At 43.7% G+C, this 25,959-nt stretch overlaps 1 protein-coding gene across 1 annotated transcript in view; it reads right to left on the bottom strand.

Annotated features, from left to right (window-relative positions):
- LOC126155803 (brachyurin-like) overlaps positions 1-24,538 on the bottom strand; it is a 39,940-nt gene extending 15,402 nt beyond the window's left edge. The window contains exons 1-2 of the mRNA XM_049916253.1: positions 24,491-24,538; positions 14,611-14,710 (exon numbers count right to left, since the gene is read on the bottom strand). Coding sequence (XP_049772210.1) covers positions 14,611-14,710; positions 24,491-24,538 — 148 coding nt within the window. The remainder of the gene's footprint in view (positions 1-14,610; positions 14,711-24,490) is intronic.
- Between the last annotated feature and the right edge of the window lie 1,421 nt (positions 24,539-25,959).

The following is a 25,959-nucleotide window of genomic DNA, read 5'->3' as shown; positions in this document are numbered from 1 at the left end:
TGTACTATGAAAACCATGCTTTCGTAATCCATTTCTATTCACTTTCATTGTGTTTGTGTCGATAACTGATAAAGCCAGAACTCCAAAAGCAATGATTGATAGTTTAAAGGCACCGATTTGTATTCGTTGCATTTTCAAGTCAAATGCAAATTTTAAATGTTCAAGTTTGCAAGAAACTTACCTTATTTCCTGTGGTGTCCCCTAGATGTATGCAGGGATGATTTAACAAGCCAACTGTCATGTCAACAAAGTGAAAGATTCGTTAAAATACGAAGGAATAGAACGGAATTTAAGGTTGTCAGGCCCATTGTAATTTACACATCTGCTTTGTTCTTAAATTGTACCTACCAAGTGACATTCAGTGTGGCATATAACAGCAATTTACAGGGTATCACGACAACACAGTGATTAATGTAATGATGTAAATAGCCTGCATTTAGGTAGGGAACTTTGCCTTAACAAATAGGTAACTCGTTAAGTACTTATAATTTAACTACTGTAACAGGTGTTCCACACATTTTACTGAAGATTTAATTAACTACATGTAGTTACATTACTTTTATATTAAATTATCGCATTTTAAAACACTAGTCCCCATTTCCAGGATATTTTTTGCCAGGACTTTTCAGTTACTTGGGAATAACCAAACACTGAAAACCAAGTGTATTGCTCACCTCCACAGGGCTCTTCGCGTTGGACTGATACGAAATCTAAAGTCAAATCACAGAAATAAAACCATACTGTAAAACTTTACAGTGCATCAGAATTTCAAGTGTATATAAGAAAATAGCTCTTAAATAAGTCCACGTACGAATGAAATGAGATTTGTTTAAACTTTAGACTACAATCAGAACGATTAGTACACCCGTAAGCGACGCAAGCCGGCATTTATCAAAACACTTTACGACTTCACGGAATCGAAACACCAGAAGCGAATGTTTTGGGGTAACTAACATGGCGGATCTTCACTTGGGTCGGCTTCAAATTTGTGAAGTCATGACAACTCGTCTTATTTTTACCTCCATGAATTGAGCACTAGGTGTCACGAGTGATGGAGCCACCAGTATAAAAGGAAGCGGGGGAGGGGGGGGGGGTATCGTGAAGCCAGCAGAGAAACAGTTACGGCAGAATGGGTCGCGCTGAAGAGCCCAGTGACTTCGAACGTGGGCTACTCATTTGATGCCACCTGAGTAACGAAAATGTCATACCTTTTAAAGCTACTAAAGTCACCGAGCGGGATAGTGCAGTAGTTGGCACACTGGACTCGCATTCGGAAGGACGACGTTCAAACCCGCGTCCGGGCATCCTGATTTAGGTTTCCCGTGATTCCCCTAAATTTATTAAGGGAAATTTCGGAATGGTTCCTACGGAAGGGGACGGCCGCATTCCTTCTCCATCCTTCCCTAATCCGAGTTTGTGCTCCGTCTCTAATGATATCATTGTCACGGACGTGAAACACTAATCTCCTCCTCCTCCTGCAGCTGCAGAAAGTCATCTGCTGGTGATGTGACTGTCAAGTGGAAATGTGAAGAAACAACCACAGCAGAACCAAGACTATGCAGATCTCATGTGCTGACGAACAGGGACCGTGGAGCATTGCAGAGGGTGGTTGTGAAAAAAAAAAAAAAAGAAAAGAAACAAAAAATCACATGAAATTTGCGGAAGGAGTCATTCGTGATTTACAAAGTGTCACCATTAATCCACTTAGCACAGTGACTGTGCATAGGGCGAATGGGGTACTGTGGTATCGATAGTTCCGATGCCACAGCGTAGGTTGGCACTACGAGAGCGGAAGGCCTTCGCCGACGACAGCGCCCTCTAGCCGACGCTGCGGAGCTCAACGAGCGCCGCTCTTTTTCGCCCGCCAAGTTCATGAAGAGCAGACGGCCGAGAACCATCGCCTTAGCTTAACTAGCTATTGAAGCTTTCTTATCTGGACTTTGGCTGCACACCTACGTGCTCACCTGTACCAAGTTACGTATTCAAGTGTATAATTCGGGTTGGACTATGGTAAAACCACTTTTACTCTACTTGCAGTACCGACGTGCTTTACCTCACCTGCTCCTACTCGCTTCCTTTCATTAGGCCTCCTTGTCAGATATCACCCCCCCTCCTCCCTCCCCCCCCTTTCTGCCCTTGGCTGTGGTGTGTCATCTTCGTGCCGATTTCTTAGTGCGGTGTTTCCAGTTATTGTTAAGTGTTGTGCGTCTTTTCCGAAGTGTTGCGAACGGACATCATACTGTCGCTGGGTGTGATTTTTATGTCTCTTGGAACAGAAACCAGACTATCGCCGTGTTTTTTAGTTGTCTGTCTACTGTTTTCCCCGTCTGCTTGCTGTGTATTTTATTGTCATCGCCCACCATTTGTTTTATGTTTTAACTTTCCACAATTTTCCGCCGTTTTACAATTTACGTCACCGTTTTATTGCCTGCTTTTATTGTTTTTTATCTTTTGTTTTAAAAATTCTGTCGGCTGAAGAGCAGCGTACTAAGCCGCTGCCAGACCGCCCTCTTGGGGGGGGGGGGGGGGGGGGAATGGAAACTCAATGAAGGAAAAAAAAAAATCAGATTTCAGGAGCAGACCCACGCGCCGCCTTCCAGGCGGGATACAAAATGTACAATAGTCGAAAAGCTCCCCACAAGTCATGCATTTCTGTAGTCAGTACTAAACGACAGTTAAAGTAGTGTAAAGAACGATACCATTGGACAGGGAGTGACTGTAAACTAGTGGTATGCAGTGATGAATTACTTTATATCCTGTGCCAATCCGACGGAAGATTTTGGGTTTGGCGAATGCCTTGAGAACGTTACCTGCGATCATGTCGAAGCTTTGGAATGACTCACAAAATCGAATAAACTGACTTGTTGGTGTGACAATGTTGTACCTGATTTCTGCTACAGGCAGAACGTACACACGCTTCATTCTGTGGAGATATAGCTGAGCGAGAAGAACGCCGAAGTCCCAGCTGATATCACTTTGTTTTATTAGTTGGGATGGCAATTTTTCTCTTTGACAGTTGGAACTTAATTTCTAATTATTATTTTTCTTGGAAGTAAAGATAAATAAAGTTGAGTGTTTGTATAATTATTAGTTTTCACAAACCAAATCTTACTATCGTAACAAACATTAGGATTTAAACAGAGGAGGTATCTACCATGTAAATTGTTCATTTTTGGAAGAAAAAGCAAGGAAAAGGAAATTTGGTCTTATAAATTGACTGAAAAAAATAGGGTTGAGGTAAGTGACGAGTGAAAGTGCGTGACATCTTGAGGAGCATGATCAGATACCAGAATGAGATTTTCACTCTGCAGCGGAGTGTGCGCTGATATGGAACTTTCTGATAGATTAAATTGTGTGCCGGACCGAGACTCGAACTCGGGACATTTGCTTTTCGTGGGCAAGGGCTCTACCGGCCTCTTTTCCGTTAATTCTATTTTTTTTTTTTTTATTCCAGGGGGCAGCTAAACTCTCTGACCGATGAGCTACCGTGCCGCATTCCGACTGAGATAACCAAACACGGCTCACGACCAGTCCGCACAGCTTCAATTCTGCCAGTACCTCGTCTCCTACCTTCCAAACTTCACAGAAGCTCTTATGCTAATCTTGAAGAACTAGCTCTTCTGGAAGAAAGGACGCATGATTTAGCCACAGCCTGGGGTATGTTTCCAGAATGAGATTTTCACTCTACAGCGGAGTGTGCGCTGTAATGAAAATTCCTGACAGATTAAAACTGTATGCCGGACCGAGACTCGACCCCGGGACCTTTGCCTTTCGCGGTCAAGTGCTCTACCATCTGAGCTACCCAAGCACGACTCAGAACCCGGTGGAGCGCTTGCCCGCGAAAGACAAAAGGTCCCGATTTCGGGTCTCGGTCCGGCAAGCAATTTTAATCTGCCAGGAAATTTCATGATCAGATACCGATTTATTGTAGTTTTCAGAGGTTGTTTGCAACATCAGTTTTACAAAGAATGATGTAGGGGGAAGGTTGACACAATTATGTTTAACTTTTATTACAATACTATTGTAAATATTCTTTACAGTCCATTGTGACAAACGTTGGCCAGTACCATATCAAAAAACCATTACTGTACGTATAGAAACAAAGGAATAATGAGTTAATGAAACTTTGATATAAATTTACACCAAACGAATTAAGTGTTAGTTGACACCTTGCCCTTCCAAATGGTCGACGTGTAGTGCCAACGGTGAAGTACGGAGGAAGCATGTTGCGGTATGGGGATGCTTCTCGTAGTAGGTGTGGTCCCCATATTTCACTTCAGGAAAAGTTAAATACTGAAGGATATCAACTCATTTTGCAGCACTGTGTACTGCGTACAGCAGAGGAACAGTTCGGAAACGATGATGATTTGTGTCACCCTATCATAAATCAGCATTTGTGAGGCCATAGTTTATGGAGGATAACATTGCTGAAATGGACTAACCTGCCCTGAGTCCCGATCTGACCCCAGAGGAACACCTCTGGCAAAAGTCAGAATGTCGACTTCGCTCCAGACCCCAGCGTCCTACATCCCTACCTTCTTTGGTTTCGGCTCTCGAGAGAAAGAAAGGGCTGCCATTCCTCCTCAAACACGATGCATTCATCTACAGCACTGCTTAATGCTGAGCTTCTTAGTGTCAAAACTTTTACGCTTTATAATTTTATTTGAGTTTCAATTATGCTGACATTCTGTTATTAATGCTGGGTTGCAAAATATTAAGTTTTGCAAAATGACATATTTTGCTTTTGCTGTTGTTCAGAACAATTTTATGGTTTACTGTATAGTGTCAGTTATAATTCTCTACTAATTACTTTGTTACTATTTTTCGAGGCGTGACACTATGCACGTCTTTATCACTGTAATCAGTATAAAATATATTACTCAGACATTTTCCTGTCTTGATTATGGTTTATTCCCTGAGATTCGTAAAGAATTTCCATGTTGATTCTTATGTGTGACACTATTTTATAAATATGAATATTATACGCCTTATTTTCTTACATGCAACTAGAAATGAACAGCAAAGAATGATACAATTTGCAATTGTATGCCAATAGTTTCTTAAAATCTGCAGACTATATGCTCAAATACAATTTCCCGTGCATAGCTGTACACATGCGACGCAATTGAAAACAGCTATATGTACGTCTAACTTCTGGATATGTATTCTGTTTTCCTGTTGTTTTTATAGTCAGTTATAATTGTTTTTGTCACTACCACTATTACACGATTAGTAAAATAGAGGGTATAACAAAAATGTACGACACAAATTGCACGACACATTCCTCACACGTAGACGAAGAATGCTACAGCCTGAGCTCAGTTCTACTGAGCACGTCCATTCTCCATGAGTAGTCGAAGACGACTGAACTACGCTGCCGGAACAAAATTAGTACACCTGGAAAGATGACGTCGATTTCGATCCGTTGACGGCATATGCCATGTGGGGGATAGTATATGTACTGATAGTAGTTCAACATGTCTACCAACAGATAGTGTGATGGTATAGCTACCAGAACGCCATTTGTATCTACCCTTCAATAGGGAATGCTCGCAGACAGAAGGCTCACTGTGTTGCAAATGTGTGAAGCAAGAAGGAAACCATGCCACGGAGACACACTCGTGCTTCCTAAAGCCAACTAGGACAGTTTGAAAGGGTTCAAATAGCAGCCTTCCGAGTAGCAGGATAGTCCTTTCGGAGTACTGCCGTACTAGTTGGACGTGCTCCGTCAGCTGTCCGCCGATGCTGGTATCAGCAATCACGTGGACATTCCCACGCCCGCAGAGGACATTCTGGACGTCTACGCAGCACAGATGCCCGCCACAATCGTCGAATCGTTAGGGCAGCAGTGGCAGATCGTGCAGCTACCACAGCACAGATAAGACGGCTTGTGAGCCCAGACGTGTCAACACGACCTGTTGTGAACCGGTTATTAGCAGTAGGACTACGGCAAGCCTACCTTTAGCCCGTATTCCACTCACGTCAAGGCATCGAGGTGCACGCCTCGACTGGTGCCGTCAGAGGATCACTTGGGAGGTGGAATGTCACTTCGTGGTCTTCAACGATGAAGCTGATTGTGCCTGCACGGAAGTGATGGTGGTTTGCGAGTACGTCGTAGACATGATGAGCGCTGTCTCGTAGAGTGCATTCGTCCAAGACACACTGACTTTATGGTCTGGGGTGTGATAAGCTACAACTCTCGTTCACCTTTGTTTTTTCTACAGGGGACACTAACGAGTGCTCGGTACGTGCAGAATGTCGTTAGACCCGTTCTTCTGCCGTTCTTGCAACAGGAAAGCGATGTGTTGTTCCTGCAGGATAATGCTCGCCCACACGCTGCCTGTGAAACTCGACGTGCTCCGCAAGATCTGCAGCAACTTGCCTGGCCAGCACGATCTCCTGACTTGTCTCTAGCCGAGCACCTGTGGGACATGGTGCGATGCGAAGACACTCGTGCTACTTGTCATCGAACAACTCTTACAGAACTTCCTGAACAAGACGAGCAGTAATACCGTATTCCAGGACAGTATTCGCCATCTGTACGATCGACTGGATGCCAGAGTCAACGCCTACATTGCCAGCCGTGGAGGCTACACCTGATACTGACAAAGATGTTCAGCATGATGCGACGGCCTTGCCGCAGTGGATACACCGGTTCCCGTCAGATGACCTAAGTTAAGCGCTGTCGGGCGTGGCCGACACTTGGATGGGTGACCATCCGGGCCGCCATGCGCTGTTGCCAGTTTTCAGGGTGCACTCAGCCTCGTGATGCCAATTAAGGAGCTACTGACCGAATAGTAGCGGCTCCGGTCAAAGAAAACCATCGTAACGACCGGGAGAGCGGTGTGCTGACCACACGCCCCTCCTATCCGCATCCTTAGCTGAGGATGACACGGCCGTCGGATGGTCCCGATGAGACGCTTGTGGCCTCAAGACAGGGTGCTTTTCTCCGGCATTGGTCGATACTTGGTACCTAAGAACCGCTTGTGCTGTTGATCTGTAAATGTAATCATTTCATATAACCCATAAGCACTGTTGCAATAATAAATCTTCAGTGAATTGCAATCCTGTAAAAGGCCGTACTAACTTTTTCTGGTACTGTATTATGGAGCAGGAGGCCTGTGAATGCTTTCAGCGTACCATAGAGTCCATTAAACGACATGCTGCTGCCGTCATCAGCATAACAGGGGTTATTACACGTTGTTCAGTAGACATGTGTAATTCAACTGCTCTTGAGTGCATATCGTTAAAGCAGAGTTACATTTTCGTAGCCAGAAGGCTTTGTCAACACTATGGAAGAAGCTGGCTGTCCCAGGAAGCAGCGAGCATCGTAATAGGGCCGCCAGGTATGTGAGAACGGAGACAAGGGATTACATTGCTTTGTTGGTATCTATGTGTCCTGCAGGAACTCCAGCCATCACGCTGTTTCGCCACCCAGGGGCCGAGCGCTGCTTCTCTGTTTCATGGAGGAGTAGCATTCTTGTTCCGGGCCGGTGTAACGCTTTGTGGTATAAATTAATCGCAGATAATTATTGGACAGCCAACTGCCTCGTCAGTTGTTGTCTCGAGTCACAGCCACTGCAGTAGTCGCCTTAACTACTACAGCCTTCCAGGATGACAACAGACATGTCGACAAGGCTCCATGCATATGTTCCTGGTTTGTCGAAAATTCAGGAACCCTGTCGCAACTAGAGTACCCCACTGAATCGCCCAGTATTAATCCTACGGATACTGTTCTATTTGCAGCAGCGGGTGGAACATCTCCGCAGTTTGATAGCCCTGTGGCAATAATGTCTTGAGCCGTATATGTCATACGTGAAGAGACTTTTCAATTCTCTTAATCGCCGAATGGAGGGCAGTACCAACTTCCGAACACGGCCTTAACGTGATTCGACTCCATACTAGAAACCCCACTACCATCAGACTGTTTCCGCCCTTATGGGCTGCGACAATAACGGTTAACGTTTCTCCTCCATACCAGTTTGCCTCGAGAATCTTTATGTAGATACAAGTGTGATAGTTATTCGAATGTTTTTGTTGCATTCCATTGGAACATTGGTCTCAGCGTAAGATAACAGGTTTCGTTCTTATTCTGCACACAGCACTTAAATATGACAGGTTGTTTAGCAACTACAATGGATGTTAAGACGTTCGGAATATGAACGAAACTGGTTATCATTGTAAAAATAAACGCGACGATAATAGACTGTAGTAAAAATATTACAATAATAACTTAGTTGTAGTAGATTTATCTGCTCTTGACATCAAGTCAGCGATCTTCCATGTAAGTGGGATTCATCTGTGAAGTTCTATACCCCTCCCTACAGCTGTACGGAATACGACACAGAGTTCTGCTTTCAGCGGCTGCGACTCGAGGGATAGCTTCGAACTAGCGCTGTTGATACAATATCGATATATCGACGCTCTTTCCAGAACTATTGATATACACTCCTGGAAATGGAAAAAAGAACACATTGACACCGGTGTGTCAGACCCAACATACTTGCTCCGGACACTGCGAGAGGGCTGTACAAGCAATGATCACACGCACGGCACAGCGGACACACCAGGAACCGCGGTGTTGGCCGTCGAATGGCGCTAGCTGCGCAGCATTTGTGCACCGCCGCCGTCAGTGTCAGCCAGTTTGCCGTGGCATACGGAGCTCCATCGCAGTCTTTAACACTGGTAGCATGCCGCGACAGCGTGGACGTGAACCGTATGTGCAGTTGACGGACTTTGAGCGAGGGCATATAGTGGGCATGCGGGAGGCCGGGTGGACGTACCGCCGAATTGCTCAACACGTGGGGCGTGAGGTCTCCACAGTACATCGATGTTGTCGCCAGTGGTCGGCGGAAGGTGCACGTGCCCGTCGACCTGGGACCGGACCGCAGCGACGCACGGATGCACGCCAAGACCGTAGGATCGTACGCAGTGCCGTAGGGGACCGCACCGCCACTTCCCAGCAAATTAGGGACACTGTTGCTCCTGGGGTATCGGCGAGGACCATTCGCAACCGTCTCCATGAAGCTGGGCTACGGTCCCGCACACCGTTAGGCCGTCTTCCGCTCACGCCCGAACATCGTGCAGCCCGCCTCCAGTGGTGTCGCGACAGGCGTGAATGGAGGGACGAATGGAGACGTGTCGTCTTCAGCGATGAGAGTCGCTTCTGCCTTGGTGCCAATGATGGTCGTATGCGTGTTTGGCGCCGTGCAGGTGAGCGCCACAATCAGGACTGCATACGACCGAGGCACACAGGGCCAACACCCGGCATCATGGTGTGGGGAGCGATCTCCTACACTGGCCGTACACCACTGGTGATCGTCGAGGGGACACTGAATAGTGCACGGTACATCCAAACCGTCATCGAACCCATCGTTCTACCATTCCTAGACCGGCAAGGGAACTTGCTGTTCCAACAGGACAATGCACGTCCGCATGTATCCCGTGCCACCCAACGTGCTCTAGAAGGTGTAAGTCAACTACCCTGGCCAGCAAGATCTCCGGATCTGTCCCCCATTGAGCATGTTTGGGACTGGATGAAGCGTCGTCTCACGCGGTCTGCACGTCCAGCACGAACGCTGGTCCAACTGAGGTGCCAGGTGGAAATGGCATGGCAAGCCGTTCCACAGGACTACATCCAGCATCTCTACGATCGTCTCCATGGGAGAATAGCAGCCTGCATTGCTGCGAAAGGTGGACATACACTGTACTAGTGCCGACATTGTGCATGCTCTGTTGCCTGTGTCTATGTGCCTGTGGTTCTGTCAGTGTGGTCATGTGATGTATCTGACCCCAGGAATGTGTCAATAAAGTTTCCCCTTCCTGGGACAATGAATTCACGGTGTTCTTATTTCACTTTCCAGGAGTGTAGGTCGACGACATAATTTTCATCGATATACGGATATATCGACAGGAAGCAGCAAAATCGAGTCCCGATATTTTTATTTTATATTATAATTTTTTTGCAATTTTCTGTTAATATTTGGAAGTGTTCTTTTGAAATTGTAGTAAAACATAATTTTACCTTCACTGTGCCAAGAAGTCTTACTACTTTTTGAGTTTTCATCTCGTCCAGTCTTCCACTTTGACTGTTGGAAGCAATGTTAGGTGGCAGAAAGAAGAAGTCCGATTGCACTGGGAGGATGGTGGTGATGAATGGCATAACAAGACTTTCGATGTGAAGAAACAGCACACCAGTTACGCTAAAAAACAATTTTTAATGCAATTAGTGTGCTACTTCTTCAGATCCGCATACTTCAAAACAGTTGTTGAGAATGAAAAAAATCTAAATGCCAGGACTGGTCTTTGCTGTGGTCGGAGACGTGCAAGGGGACCAACAGAAACTGCACCACACAATTTTAACACTGCAACTGCTATGTCCTGCAGAAATGGATACACAGGGAATTCGACATGATATGTTCCGAACAAATTCGATTTGTGACGAAACCGAATTACAGACCTATCGGACACCTTTCATTGTGCCCCTTAGATGCAGTTGCCGTTATTACCGAAGTGGATGCCGCCAAGCGTGAACCAGCATCGTTTTCCTTTGAAGTCTTGCTCCAATGGAGATAAGCAGGATGATGTGCAGAATATCTAATAATAAATCAGTACTTAAATACACAGCTTTAAAACCGGAGTATTTTTACAACGTGCCGCCGATATTCTTATTGGCCGGTACGTCTACATTTTTTCCGTCGACACCGATATATCGATTACTTTCTCCGATATACGGAGGGTCGCTAATGATGTTATTTAAAAACGATATATCAGATAACTGGTATTTTTAAAAATAACAGTCCTACTTCGATCAAATCATGTGGGGCTGGCCGCTGGCGCCGGACGCGGTGGCCGAGCGGTTCTAGGTGCTCAGTCCGGAACCGCGCGAATGCTACGGTCGCAGGTTCGAATCCTGCCTCGGGCATGGATGTGTGTGATATCCATAGGTTAGTTACGTTAAAGTAGTTCTAAGTTCTAGGGGACTGATGACCACAGATGTTATGTCCCATAGTGCTCAGAGCCATTTTTTTGGCCGCTGGCATGTACAGGAAATAAATATGCCTTCCTGCAGCTAAATGGGTGGTTCGTAACTTGTCATTCGAACCTCTGTACTCCGCTTCTCAAATACAACTTGAACCTGCACTTTGAATCGGTAATCGGATTGTGTTTAAGTTTGAGACAATTTTGTCTTTGTTCGTCGGTACTCATCTGATGTGACGTTACATGCAGACGTAACGTTCGCTCCTTACCACCCTAATACGTTATTCGACCATCGACACAGCGTCGATCTTAATTTCCATACGCTACGTTCTTCGCGGCAGTGACTCGCCTCGTTTGCGTCAGTCTATGACTCAAAAACTACAGACTTTTTTTCCTGCCTTAAGACCTCTGTTTACTTCTCCCAACAAAACAAGGCTCTAGTGCCGACTTTGTGACATTACGTAGCCAACTTTAGCAAGAGGTTACGCATCGATAGCAAGAGCAGTGTAAACGTAAGTGCGAAATCTATAGTACTAAACGGCTAAACCGGTTCACGGCGCAGAATGCCAATTGCAGGTTGCCTATCTAGTGGCTTCCAGGGACCACAAAAAATATGATTTTCAGTATGTCATATAACTATTGGTAATTTTTGAGAACATTTCTTTTGGAGAACAGCGATTTTTTTTATTGCTTGAAAATGAACATGAACAGTCACAACCGCAAGAAACTTCTTTTTTTGTGGGGTTACCGGGTTCGGTCTGTTTAAGACTTGCCACGATGATTGTAGCCGGAGGCGGAAGAAGGAGCAGGGCCTATGTCTCCTCGAACGCTATCTGCATGCACTTGGCGTTCGTGGAGACATAACTCCTGGTCTTTTCGCCGCCACCGGCTACTATCATGGTGGCAGGTGTGAAGATGGTCTGAAACAGATCAAAACCGGTAACCTCACAAAAAAATAGAAGTTTCTTGCGGTTGTGACTGATCATATTCGTTTTTATACACTACTGGCCATTAAAATTACCACCAAGAAGAAATGCAGATGATAAACGGGTATTCAATGGACAAATATATTATACTAGAACTGACATGTGATTACATTTTCACGAGGTTTGGGTGCATAGATCCTGAGAAATCAGTACCCAGAACAACCACCTCTGGCCGTAATAACGGCCTTGATACGCCTGGGCATTGTGTCAAACAGAGCTTGGGTGGCGTGTATAGGTACTGTTGCCCATCCAGCTTAAACATGATACCAGAGTTCATCAAGAGTAGTGACTGGCGTATTGTGACGAGCCAATATCTCGGCCACCATTGACCAGACGTTTTCAGTTGGTGAGAGATCTGGAGAATGTGCTGGCCAGGGCAGCAGTCGAACATTTTCTGTATCCAGAAAGGCCCGTACAGGACCTGCAACATGCTGTCGTGCATTATTCTGCTGAAGTGTAGGGTTTCGAAGGGATCGAATGAAGGGTGGAGCCAGCGGTCGTAACACGTCTAAAATGTAACGTCCACTGATCAAATTGCCGTCAATTCGAACAAGAGATGACCGAGACGTGTAACCATTGGCACCCCACACCATTGCGCCGGGTGAAACGCCAGTATGGCGATGACGAATACACACTTCCAATGTGCGTTCACCGCGATGTCGCAAAACATGGATGCGACCATAATGATGCTGTATACAGAACATGGATTCATCCGAAAAAATGACGTTTTGCCATTCGTGCACCCAGGTTCGTCGTTGAGTACACCATCACAGGCGTTCCTGGTTGTGATGCAGCTTCAAGGGTAACCGCAGCCATGGTCTCCGAGCTGATAGTCCATGCTTGCTGCAAATGTCGTCGAACTGTTCGTGCAGATGGTTGTGGTCTTGAAGACGCCACCATCTTTTGGCTCAGGTATCGAGACGTGGCTGCACAATCCGTTACAGCCATGCGGATAAGATGCCTGTCATTTCGACTGTTAGTGATACGAGGCCGTTGGGATCCAGCATGGCGTTCCGTATTACCTTCCTGAACCCACCGATTCCATATTCTGCTAACAGTTATTGGATCTCGACGAACGAGAGCGGCAATGTCGCGATACGATAAGCCGCAATCGCGATAGGCTAGAATCCGACCTTTATCAAAGTCGGAAACGTGATGGCACGCATTTCTCCTCCTTACACGAGGCATCACAACAACGTTTCACCAGGCAACGCCGGTGAACTGCTGTTTGTGTATGATAAATCGGTTGGAAACGTTCCTCATGTCAGCACGTTGTAGGTGTCGCCACCGGCGCCAACCTTGTGTGAATGCTCTGAAAAGCTAATTATTTGCATATCACAGCATCTTCTTCCTGTCGGTTAAATTTGGCGTCTGTAGCACGACATCTTCGTGGTACAGCAATTTTAATGGCCAGTAGTGTATAATTAATGACCGACATTAAAAATGAGAAATGCTACCGTAAACTACTCATTAAGACGTGTAATTTTTTGTTAAAGACCTAACACAGTACCTAAGACAAGTATAATTGCTAAAAAGTGCGTATATGTCTCGAAGTAGCGTAACTCATGGTGTGCAATACACGGACTTTATTCGCCGAGTATTCCAGAGTGAGAACACTTAGCGAATTCCAACAAATTTTACACATAATTCCAGACCTTTACGAATCTTTTTCTCGCTGACATTTCCCACAAAATTATGAAACGAATCAAGTTTATCGTACATTTTTCTGTTCTTGCAGTAAAACTTCATATCATGTATGAAGTTTTTAATTTATTACTTTACTACTAACTCTGTTCGCAACGCATTTTGCAGGTAGTATCAACGTGTACCGCTGAATGCACCGTACCTGGAAAGTTATATCATCGTACGATACATAATTCAGGAGATATGGCGTCATAAACATCGAAATGCGTGAAAAACTAGCTTTTGGTCAAAAGGGAACGGAAACTACCCAGACTATTACATCCACCCAGGGTTTGATAATGACAGCACTTAGAGGCTTCCAATAAATTTTGAACGTAATTCGTAACGTTTCCTAAACTTTTTCTCACTTACATTGATGTTTTAAGCACCATCTTGCTTCCCACTGGTGAAGAGCAATTCGGGGATGGCGATTGCATCTTTCAACACGATCGAGCGTCTGTGCATATTGCACGACCTGTGGCGGAGTGGTTACACGACGGTAACATCCCTGTAATGGACTGGCCTGCACAGTGTTCTGACATTTGCGATGTTTTGGAACGCCGACGTGCCAGACCTCACCGACCGACATCGATACCTCTCCTCAGTGCAGCACTCCGTGAACAATGGACTGCCATTCCCCAGGAAATCTTCTACCACCGGATTGAACGTATGCCTGCGAGAGTGGAAGCTGTCATCAAGGCTAACGGTGGGCCAACATCATACTGAATTCCAGAATTTTCAGCCAGGTGTCTGGATAGTTTTGATCACATAATGTATCCGCAAGGAAAGGGACCACATGTGCGGCGGAAGACAACCCTTTCCGACTTGGCGGCTGAACCTATCCCTTGGGGTCTCCCAGCGAAATATTTCGTGCGACTTTACCTTACTTTTTCCTGTTATAGTACAGTTTCCCACGCCTGTGCTGTGGTGAGGAGTTGTTGCTGCCAGCCAGGACACTCACCTTTCTCGTTGTCCATCTTCACGTAGTGGATCGGCCTGACCGCCCGCGCTCCACTGCCGACGGAAGCGGGCAGGCGGCGAGCATATCTGCCGTGGCCGTCCTGCACATACACGTAATTATGCGGCTTGCGGTTGAGGTATACGTACACAAGAGGAAATCACTGCATCATATAGTGGATGGATGAAGGTATCTATGCCGTTCAATATTAATTCTTAATTATAGAGAACTTGCTTCAATTCAAACGATATTCCAACAAACAATACGGTCGTGCTCTAATTTTAAATACCAAAGTCTGCTACTTTTTGCGGGTGAACCGCGTTTTTGGCGTTGAATAACAAATTACTCACTTCCCTCCATTCCTTATCTCCCTCCTCCTCCCCGTCTTCATTATTTTCCCAGTAACACTTTCCTTTCATCTCTAAAATTTTAACTTCACTATTCAATAGTTTTCTTATGCTGACCTAAGCTCTAATCTTACAGCATTTAATTTTGATTGCTTTATAATATTCTTATTACGCACTGAAGGCCAAAGTAACTGGCACACGTGCCCAATAACATGTAGCCCCCGCGAGCACAGAGAAGTGCCGTAACAAGACGTGATATGGACTCGACTAATATCTGAAGTAGTGGTGGAGGGAATTGACGTCACCAGTCCTGCAGGACTGCCTCAAACCCGTAACAGTACGACGGGGGGGGGGGGGGGAGGTCTCTTCTGAACAGTACGTTGCAGGGCATCCCAGATACGCTTTGGAGGCCAGCGAAGTGATTAAACTCGGAAGAGTGTTCCTGGAGCCACGCTGTAGCAATTCTGGACATGTGGGGTGTCGCATTGTCCTGCCTGAATTGTCCACGTCCGTCGGAAAGCACACTGGACACGAATGGATGCAGGTGACCAGATAGGATGCTTACGTACGTGTCACCTGTCAGAGTCGTGTCCAGACGTATCAGGGGTCACATATCACTCCAACTGCACACGTCCCACACCATTACAGAGCCAACCATCTTAAACAGTTCCCTACTGACATGCAGGGTCCATGGATTCATGTGATTGTCTCCATTAGCCGTACACGTTCATCCGCTCGATACTGTTTGAAATGAGACTCGTCCGCCCAGGCTACATGTTTCGAGTCATCAATAGCCCAATGTCGGTGCGGACGAGCCCAGACGAGGCGTAAAGTAGTGTGTTGTGCGGTCATCAAGGACACACGAGTGGACCTTCGGCTCCGAAGGCCCATATCGACAATGTTTCGGTGAATGGGTCGTACGCTGACACTTGTTGACTGCCCAGCATTGAAATCTGTAGCAATTTGTATAAGAGTTGCACTTCTGTCACATTGAATGAGTTGAACGATTCTCCTCAGTTGTCGTTGGTCCCGTTCTTGCTAGATCTTTTTCCGGCCACAGCGGTGTCGGAGATTTGATGTTTTACCGGATTCCTGATATTTACGGTACGCTCGTGAAATGATCGTACGGGAAAATCCACACTTCATTGCTACCTCGGAGATGCTGTATCGCATCGCTAGTGCGCCTACTATAACACACGTTGAAACTCACTTAGATATTGATAACCAACCGCTGTAGCAGCAACAAGCGATCTAACAACAGCGCCAGATACTTGTCTTATTCAAGCGTTGCCGACCGCAGCGCCGTATTCTGCCTGTGTACATACGATCTCTGTATTTGAATACACTTGCCTATGTCAGTTTCTTTGGCGATTTAGTGTACATTCATATACTCCACTTTTCTATATTACCCTTTCTTTTTAAGTATTATACCCAGTTTTAGTTTTACCTGTATCATTACCACTGGCTATCCAAAATCCAACCTGTGTATTCTTTATGATGTTATTTGTATTTATTTTAACCGTTTCCCCCTATATTTTATTAAATGTATGTCTATGTACTTCTATTCCGCTTCCAGCGCCGCCACTTGGCGCATTCTTAGACCTCTCGAGTCCCTACACAGCTATTTACTTACTCTGGTGTTTATGTAGGTTCGCTGCACTGCCTACTCGCTTGTAATATTACACATGCTCATGATCGCATTCCTGTCTCTGCACCGCTTTCCACTTCAGCTTGGACTGTGTTTACTTTCGTTTTGTTCTCATTTCTTAGCTCACTCGGATTTTATATTGATAAGAGCTCAATAAAATTTTTAACGTTTTTATTTAACTTTACTCATCTTGCCATTCTGTGCCATCGTCCTGGTCCATACGGAATAAGTCGTAAACGCTATTTTTCAAATAGGATGTTCTTCTTTGTTATATTTGTATATGACCGTTATAATATAAGGACCATGTACAAATATGTAAGGGACTGATGTGAATTTGAACATGTAAGGGACTATTAGAAAGTTTCCGTTCGTAGGCCAAAAGAGCAGAATTGGTAAACCAATCAGGCAAAATCGCCGTGAGCACTGAGGTAATCGTTCCATCGTCGCAACATGTTGAAGATACTTATTTGATAAAACGCCGTGTCCTGCTGCGTGAAGAAGTCTGTAAACGTCTGCTGCACGTCCCCGTCCGACAGGATTCGTCGATCCTTCAAGGCCTTTTTAAAGGGACCTTCAGCCTGATAATGGCATGGGGAGAGATCAGGACTATAGGGCGTGTGCTCGAGTGTCCTCCTCATGAGTAGGCGTAACTCCTGATCCAACCCCGATTGGCCGACGTGTTGCGTTGAATCGCCATCAGCAAGGAATTTGTCGCACCGTTCCACAATGATGGTTTTCGATAGACTTGCTGCTCCATACGTGTTCGTCATTCACCGATGGATGCCTACTGGTCACCCAAGGAAAGAATAACACCATGTTTGTCCTGTCTGGTCAATTTGGTAATAACGTCGCCGTAGTTGACGTTTCCGTATTTACCGCACGCTCGACGCAAAGACACTAACGCCACACTAACCCCTTGCCTACATTTCGGTGCTTAATTCCGCTACACTTCATATACGCTGCAGCAACGTCCTCAGACGAATACATGTTGATCGCTCCTGATCACAAAACAAAAGTACATCGTATGTGATAAATAGCATTTGCGGTCTTGCTGCGTACCACTTGAAAATGAGCCATGCTCGAGGCCGGTAGTGTTAAATAAAGCACTCCGTCTGCACGCCATAAGTGGCCCATCGGGACCGTCCGACCACCGTGTGATTCTCAACTGAGGATGCGGATAGGAGGGGCGTGTGGTCAGCACATCGCTCTCACCGTCGTCATGATGGTTTTCTTTGACCGGGGGTCGAGTAGCTCCTCAATTGGCATCAGGAGTCTGAGTGCACCCCGAAAAATGGCAACAGCGCATGGCGGCCTGGGTGGTCACCCATCTCAGCATAGCTTAACTTCGGTGATCTGACGGGAACCGGTGTATCCACTGCGGCAAGGCCGTTGCCAGTGCTAAACAACGCACATTATTGGCCGGGAGACCCCGTCTGGGGTTGTTCGGCCGCCTAGGGCAAATATTATTATTTGACAGCAGTTTGGCGACTTGCATGTCGATGATAGTGAAATAATGATGTGCACAACACAACATCCAGTTCGCGAGCGGGTAAAATTTCCGACCCGACCGAGAATCAAACCAAGGCCCCTGCGTGCCAGTCAGCAGCGTTGACCACTCAGCGACAGAGGCGAATAGCAATAAATAAAAACCATATACAAAAAACAGCTCGGGTAGACTATTATTACAATGCATTTTATACAATGTACAGCTGCAGAACAACATACAAAAAAAAATATTCAGGCCAAGAAGGTCGTGGCGTCAGTTTTCTGGGAAAAAGTCGCTATTCGGACAACGGACTACTCGCTCCAAGAAAGTAGAGTAACCAGGGAATATAACGCCAGCCTCCTCGACCAGATAAAGGAGGCAATTAAGAAGAAATGGCAAGGAAATCCTCGTTTCATCTTTTTCTTGCAGTAGAGTGTCCCTCGCGCACATCGGAAATTGTGACTGACAAACCGGGATCCTGGGTTCCTAATTGGTCGACCACCTTCTCTATTCACCTGACCTGACTCCTTCGTACTACTATCTGTTTCCTAACCTGAAGAAATATCGAAGGATCGACATTCTGACGACAATGAAGACGCCAAAGTGCTGCTGGGAATTGGTATGATTTTGCAACACATTTATTTTTGATCAGACGGCATTAACACTGTAACAAATGCATCAATTTGGTGGATGCAGGCGGGAGGATACGTCGAATAAAGCTGTGTAACACCGGAAATGCAGATAAAGTACCTTCTGCAACATCCAAAATTTTTCAGCGTGTAATATCCGTCAATAACTTGTACCTCTAATTATGCAACTGTAGGCTTTGTTACACAAACTATATTTAATATGTAATGTACGTAAAAGTGTATTTATTTGTGAATATATATAACGCATTGTAATTGTAATGTAAATATTGTAAATTGCTGGGCAATAGCCAAGGGAACTTTATTTCAATGTATCGATAGCAACGATGAAATGGCAGTAGCTGTGCCATTGTTCATCTTTGCGTATGGACTCTGTTGCGCTGCGAGCAGAGAGAAAGCATATCAGCTTGAGTCATGAAAGAGTGCGGAAGTTTCTGTTGCGCGCTCTCGCGGACGCGGTGTGCAGCTATGATCGTAAAAGTGTAGGCGCACCTAATTCGTTAAACCGCGAGTATTGTTAGCTGGGTAGCAGTGGACAGGTGGAGGAAGCTCCAGTTCTATTAACTGTCCCATAATTACCCGTGGCTCTGGAGCCGACGCGTGGTTCTCAACCAACAGCAGCAACAGTGGTAGCTCAGCATTGTCGTCAGCTAGATTCTTCGTCAACGCACATCTACAACATTGTAAGACTGTAAAGTGGCGAAATGTAACTAACACTATAGAGGCATTACCCAGTGGAGTTTCTTTCACAAAGTGTGCCTAACTTGAATAGTAACCTGCAATAGTTAAAACTTGTAGGGCTCCTGTTTAGTCACTGTCCTCAGACATTATTATCGACCGGGGTCCTTTCCTTTCCACGCAGTCACTGAGTGTCGTAAAAATATGAAAATTGATTAACTATTTATTGCAAGTTTTGTTTGTTTGCTAATGACCAATTTCAGTCTAAATTTTCTGCCTCAGTAACTGTTCAGTCTTTTATTGCATAACAGGGCCTTAACTAATTTACAAGTTTGAGTATTAACTTAACTCACTTGAAGTAACGTAAAATTTCACTGGAAAAACTAATAACTAAAGATACAGCACAAATTAAGGATACGAAATTACATTTATTCTGTCTTTAGCTTAATATTTCAGTAATCAAAAGTAAACAGCTTGCCTTTTTCTAAATTTTGCTTTACGTTACACTGAGGCTACTGAAGGTAATTGTTTACATAACGAAGTTCAAGTTAAAACCAGTCATTTGTTTAACCAGTAACTTCATCTAACTTTGTTTTCAAAATTTAATATTTCAGAATAAGAAACTGCAAACTCAGTACTTTGATTCATTTATTTTCTCATGAACTGCTGTGTTGTGGAAAAGCTTTAGAGCCTTCTGTTGCCACGCTAGTGATTATTTGCTTAAATTTCTTTGCCATTACCTTTCTTAACATTCTGGAGATTCATTGCCCTAGTGGGCTGGCGACCGTTTAGTTACCCCTTTTTCGCTAGTTAGTTTCTTGCATTAACAGTATTTTCTGTGTATTAAACATTACGTGATACCCTTTTGCAGTCTGTGTGGTTCTTGAGCGATTGCACTATATTCTATCCATTTCAAAATTATCTTCAGTATTTAGATTAGGTTTAGAAAAGATTCTTCTTTCAGAAGTGTCTGTTGTACAGGTATTACTTTCCTTTGAGAACGATAGCCTTAATCATTGTAAGATTTCATTAGGCATACGCAATCATATCGAAATCCAGTAGGCCATTAGGAAAAAGGAGGTTTCAGGAGTACTTTCAAAACTGAGACTCCATTCTTTCTGGGCAAAGCTAGGAACTTTTCAAGCCATCGTATCTTAATCCTTATTATAATCTATCACATATTAAAAGCGTATTTCACAGCAGTCACCAGAGCGCAGTGAGCAATGAAAATATACATAATTTTGGTATTATTGCGTTAAGCAATTTATTTACCCTTGTAAGTTAACTACTGCATTATTTTCATTTCGTATCGAAATGTTTATGTCCATGTTGCAGTATCTCTGGTTTTTCCTCTTCGGGATTGTTTCGAGTTCTGTTGGCTCATCTGTGTTATGTTAATCGAGGGTTCAACACTGTAATGTGTATTTTGCAGTTGTTGCTTGAGTTGCTGTTCATCGTTTTTTCTGTTACTAGATATAGTATCAATCGTTCTAAAACAAACTTCGACTTATTGGCAACAATATAGAATTTTCCATGCAACACTGACACCCATTTATTTTTTATTTCAAGCATGAATCGTTGTTTTAGTTCCATTATTGCATACAGTGCTTTTCTTTAGCACGATTTTTGATCGTAAGAACCGCGCAACTCTAAGGTTTTGACAACATGCCACCAAATTTTCTTAGTGACATGTATTTGAAGTTGAACTCGCCAAAAACTAAATGAGAGAATGTGATAAGGTGATAATTGGTAATGGAGTCTTGTAGTGGATAACTGCTTCGTTTAACTGAAATAACTGCGAATGTTCGAAGATTTCTTTTGAATATGAAACGTACAGTATTCCCCAAGTTAAACTACATACTCCTACAGTCGATGAGATAGTTTTATGGATGTTACGTTTTAGATAACTATTTACTTATCTTTTCTCCATTTGTAGTGAACACATGTAACGTATTACTTCTAGCCGTTAGTGAAACATTGCCAATCGTGTGGTATCGATGACATGTACAGTTTTGTAACACGTGTGCAAGATGAACTGTCCAAAGTTAGAAGAGCATGGGTTGAATACGGTGGCGAATCATTTTTGCTAATATTACTGTAGGAGATATTTTATTTTGGCATGTAAAGTAGTTTTTATTAGTAGACAGCACTACACTGCTAACCTTAGAAGATTAAACGAGTGAACTTGTACCTTACATGAATGATTTTTTTTAATTTCTTTGTTTGGACTTTGGGTTATAACGACCATACAGCTAAAACGGTTATAAAGTGCCAAAGAAACATAATTGCCAAAAAGGAGAATAACACAAAATTACGAAGTTAACACATAAACACTGTTACAGTGAAATAAAAGCGCAATTAGACAAACACTAGCCAGTCGACGGCAATGATGACACTGTCATTGGAGCAGAATTATAAACAGCACTATCCAGCAACATTATGACAAAAAATTAAAGGGCAAACACCGTACATCATACAATAAGTACAACAATAGTCAAAGAACAGAAATGCAAATATTATATAACAATGTGAGAACTGTAACATACAGACAGACGTAATTAAAAAAACCAAAATGACAAACACAATACAACCAACGGGATGTACAGTAGTAAGTCAATGACTTGAAATCGACAAAAAAGCATGTTGTATCCACTATGAAGTAGTTTTTACATCTCTTCATGGTTTCGTTCCGTTTTCTGTAACTCTTTCGTGTGGTTGTTTGATGCCATAACTGATATAATCAATGATTTTGATACTAAAGCTGGATATGTAACATAACAAAATTTAACAGGAACCGATGTACTATGGTTCACACACTGGATTCGCTTTTGGCAGGAGTGAGATTTGAAACCGTTTGGGCGTCCATTTTTAGGTTTTCTGCTACCTAAAACGGTAAAGGGCGAATTCGAAATGGTTCCTTCCAAAAGGAACCTGTATACTTCATCCGGCGAAAGAGGATCCATGACACCTGGTAGCACTGGTTACAGCTTTCATTCCCGGAGTGCAAAAGGCTGTCCACAATACTGGCAGATAACTATAATCGAGCAGAGCTTTGGCAACATTGAGGCACTTAGTCATTTCATTTATGTTTAAGCATGCTTTCCAGTGTTTTTAAGTGTTTCATATTACTAAGATTAGTATCTTTCTTTTTTTTCTTTACTGTTATTTCATTCTCCAAGCCTCTATGGGTGGGAGGTGGCCTGTCAGAGGTACAATACTCCGCTATTGAGCCGAGAGTATTCATAAAAAATAACAAAGGTGACAGAAGAATAAAAATGTGAGGACTGTTTACGTTTTTAGTTAAAAAAGATTAATGACGGACAGCTAAAACGCCGAAAAACATGTACAATTTGAGACCACCGTTGCGATGATGTGAAATTCTTCTATGAAATTGGAGCATTCCACTTTCAATTAACGTCTGAAGGACCTGCACTACGTGAAAAAGTATCCAGGGAGGTTCCATAGAGGTTCAGGAGGGGGGGGGAGGGAGGGCGGTAAGGAGACAGTGATCTGTTAGGTGGGGAAACTATGGGGATGATATGTAGAAGGGAAAGCAGATAGTGGGAAGCAGACAGTGGGAGGACAGAGGGTGAGGAGGAGTAATGGTGTGTAGGGAAGCTAGAGACACAAGAAGAAAGGGACACAGGTGGATGTAGAGGGAAAAGGAGAGGAGCCCTGACGTGGCGTGGGATAGGTGGGGAATTGTTCAAGTTCGTAGGAGAAATAAATATCCGGTCGGATCTCATTGTCTGGGAGAGGGAGTTGGTTGAAGTTGCGTTGACATAGGATGTGGTGTGTGTGTAAATGTGAGGATAGAGGGATGTGTTTGTGTAGGCACGGCAGCATAAAAGGGTTGGTGATGATTGGAATCTAGTTTGCAGATAGTGTAAGAGATGCAGAGGTGTGAGTAAGGAGGGGTGGGAATTTGATTAGATGGTAGAGGATCCACGTGGAGGAAGGTAAACGAATGCAGAAAGCGAGATGGAGTGCACGGCGTTCGAGGATCTGTAGGGACTTACAGAACTTGGGTGGGGCGGATATCCATGCAACCCTAGCATAACAGAGGATGGCTCGGATCAGGATTTTATAGGTGTGGAGAATACTGGAGGGATGTAATCCCCAAATTCGGCCTGTTAGTAATTTCTAATTTATCTAATGTGGTATTCGGATACACGGAAGCAAAATGAAAACGAAAGTATTCTTCCCAACCGAACGTAGGTTATATTTGACATTTATATCTTGAGCATTGTAATAATTTTGTTTGAAGAAGGAAACTGCTCGTCACACGTACCAGTACTGAAGCTGTCCATGTGAATTTTCCTTCTTCATGAACGTAATCAATGTTAAACTACTGAGACCATTTGCGACGGATGTCTACTTTGACAGAATTCATGCAGGTTCAGACAGATGTCGTGGCATGCCTTTTCCGTACGCTCAGCTGTAACTTACCTCTGTTAACTAATGTTGGAGCATTAAACGGGCGTTGCTCATTGTCACTATCACTATCACTGACTCTGTCGTTTTATTATTGTACTCAAACGATTCGATGATGTTTTCTCTCTTTCTTCGCATTTAGTTATATTTACGGTCAGTTGCGACTTACTGCCTATAACAATAACGTTTCTACAAATATTTTTACATTTCACAACAAGGTTTTTTCAACAACCTCGAGAGACTTATCAGTTTCTTCGTTCAAGAGACACCGAAGCCTACAGATAACCCGAAGCCTACAGATAACTGTGGGTGGATGCCAGCAGTGCTTCTCGGCCTTCGAAAGGTTTTAAATCTTGCGCCACTCTGTGGTTTAGTAACTAAAGCATGCACTTTCGCAATATCCCTTCATGTAGGCGACTGGTTTGAAGTTTTTTGGCATGGTAGATACTTGTATGCTGTTTAGGACGAAGAGGCACTATCAGATACGCTCGTGACGTCACAACGAGGAGTAATCTAAGCTGGCTTTCATAGGACAGTCGTACAGCCTAAAGGACAGTAATATTTTAGGACGAGACGTGTTCTAGAATTCTGTACAATTTTCTATCTCGTTAACAAGAGACAAGTTCGTCATGTGGTGACTCACCTGGACGGCCGTCGCTGCGAGTAGGAGACAAGCAAGCAAAAGTTTCATCTTGTAATGAAATGACAGGTTAGCTTTTCGGCGTCTATTTATACAGTCGGTCAAGTAGTCGTTCATTAGAACACTTATCGGGAAGACTTTGTACAGTTTGGAGTACCAGTGATAAAATGCCTCACATCTGCTAGGTAATACGTCACTTACACAATTCAAGATTAAGATCGATAAATTTACCAAACAAGTCCAGCAGGTTATAAATTGATTTTTTGCCTCTTTTACAAAGCAAGGAGTCGCATAGGATTTGTCGAGTCAAAAAAATTAGCACGCCAGTATATAACATGTATTTATTCCGTTACTTAGGGAACAGTTTTTGAAAAAAATCGAGAACGATACATAAAACCACCTGCATATGATTTTGTTGTACACTTTACAAATCGAAAATATGTGTACAAGTTGTGTGTGGTGTTTAGTATGTCTGAGACCCTGCACAAATGGACCATTAGAAAACTTAAAAGTCAACGAACTCAAGCAGACTCTCACACATTGACAACATCAATAGAAATGGCTTAATACACACAGAAAACTCACTTGAAAAGAGAAATCGTTTGCCTAAACGCGTCGTGCGAGGATTAAATAAAGAAAAATCGTGACTGGTAGCAGAAGATTTATTTATAAATAAACCTATTGTTTTCACAGTCGCAGGCTTTCAAAAACCATTTATAATGGATCAAATCAGCTTGTTGAGCATTATTTGCAATAGCTTCCATGTCGATTTCCGAGCTGTAGTTGGCTACAGAAAAAACTAACATACTGTATCTATTCCGACATTCCCCTTGGCAATCACAGAGCTTGCTTTCCTTTCCCAACAACGTTTCAGATTCTTTGATGCGTCACAACTTTCCTCCCCTTATTTTTCTGTACGATTTCGCCCGCTCCTTTCTTACATGTCCATTATAACATGTATTGAATTTTACGGTAGTACACTTAGAATTAAGAAATCAGTTACTTCTGTTTAACGTACGCTTTAAACGATCTTGCTTTGTGCCATTCATTGTGTCTGGTTAGAATCTAGATGACACTTAAGAACATACAGCCTACGTAAAGTGTATTATAACATGTATTGAGCTTTACAGTAGCCGCCCGGTGTGACCGAGCGGTTCTAGGCGCTTCAGTCTGGGACCGCAGGTTCGAATCCTGCTTCGGGCATGTATGTGTGTGATGTCCTTAGGTTAGGTTTAAATAGTTCTAAGTTCTAGGGGACTGATGACCTTAACATGTTAAGTCCCATTTGAACCTTTACAGTAGTACAGTTAGAATTAAAGAAACAATTACTTCTGTTTGATGTACGCTTTAAACGACCTGATCTTGTACGATTCATTACGTCTGGTTAGACACTAAATGACAGGAATCTATATTATATATATATATATATATATATATATATATCTACGTAATAAAATAGTTGTAACATATAG

The sequence above is a fragment of the Schistocerca cancellata genome, chromosome 2, assembly GCF_023864275.1.
Source record: "Schistocerca cancellata isolate TAMUIC-IGC-003103 chromosome 2, iqSchCanc2.1, whole genome shotgun sequence".
Classification (NCBI taxonomy): Eukaryota; Metazoa; Arthropoda; class Insecta; order Orthoptera; family Acrididae; genus Schistocerca; species Schistocerca cancellata.
Note: the sequence above shows the minus strand (reverse complement) of the source record. Positions and strands in the feature narration are given on the sequence as shown.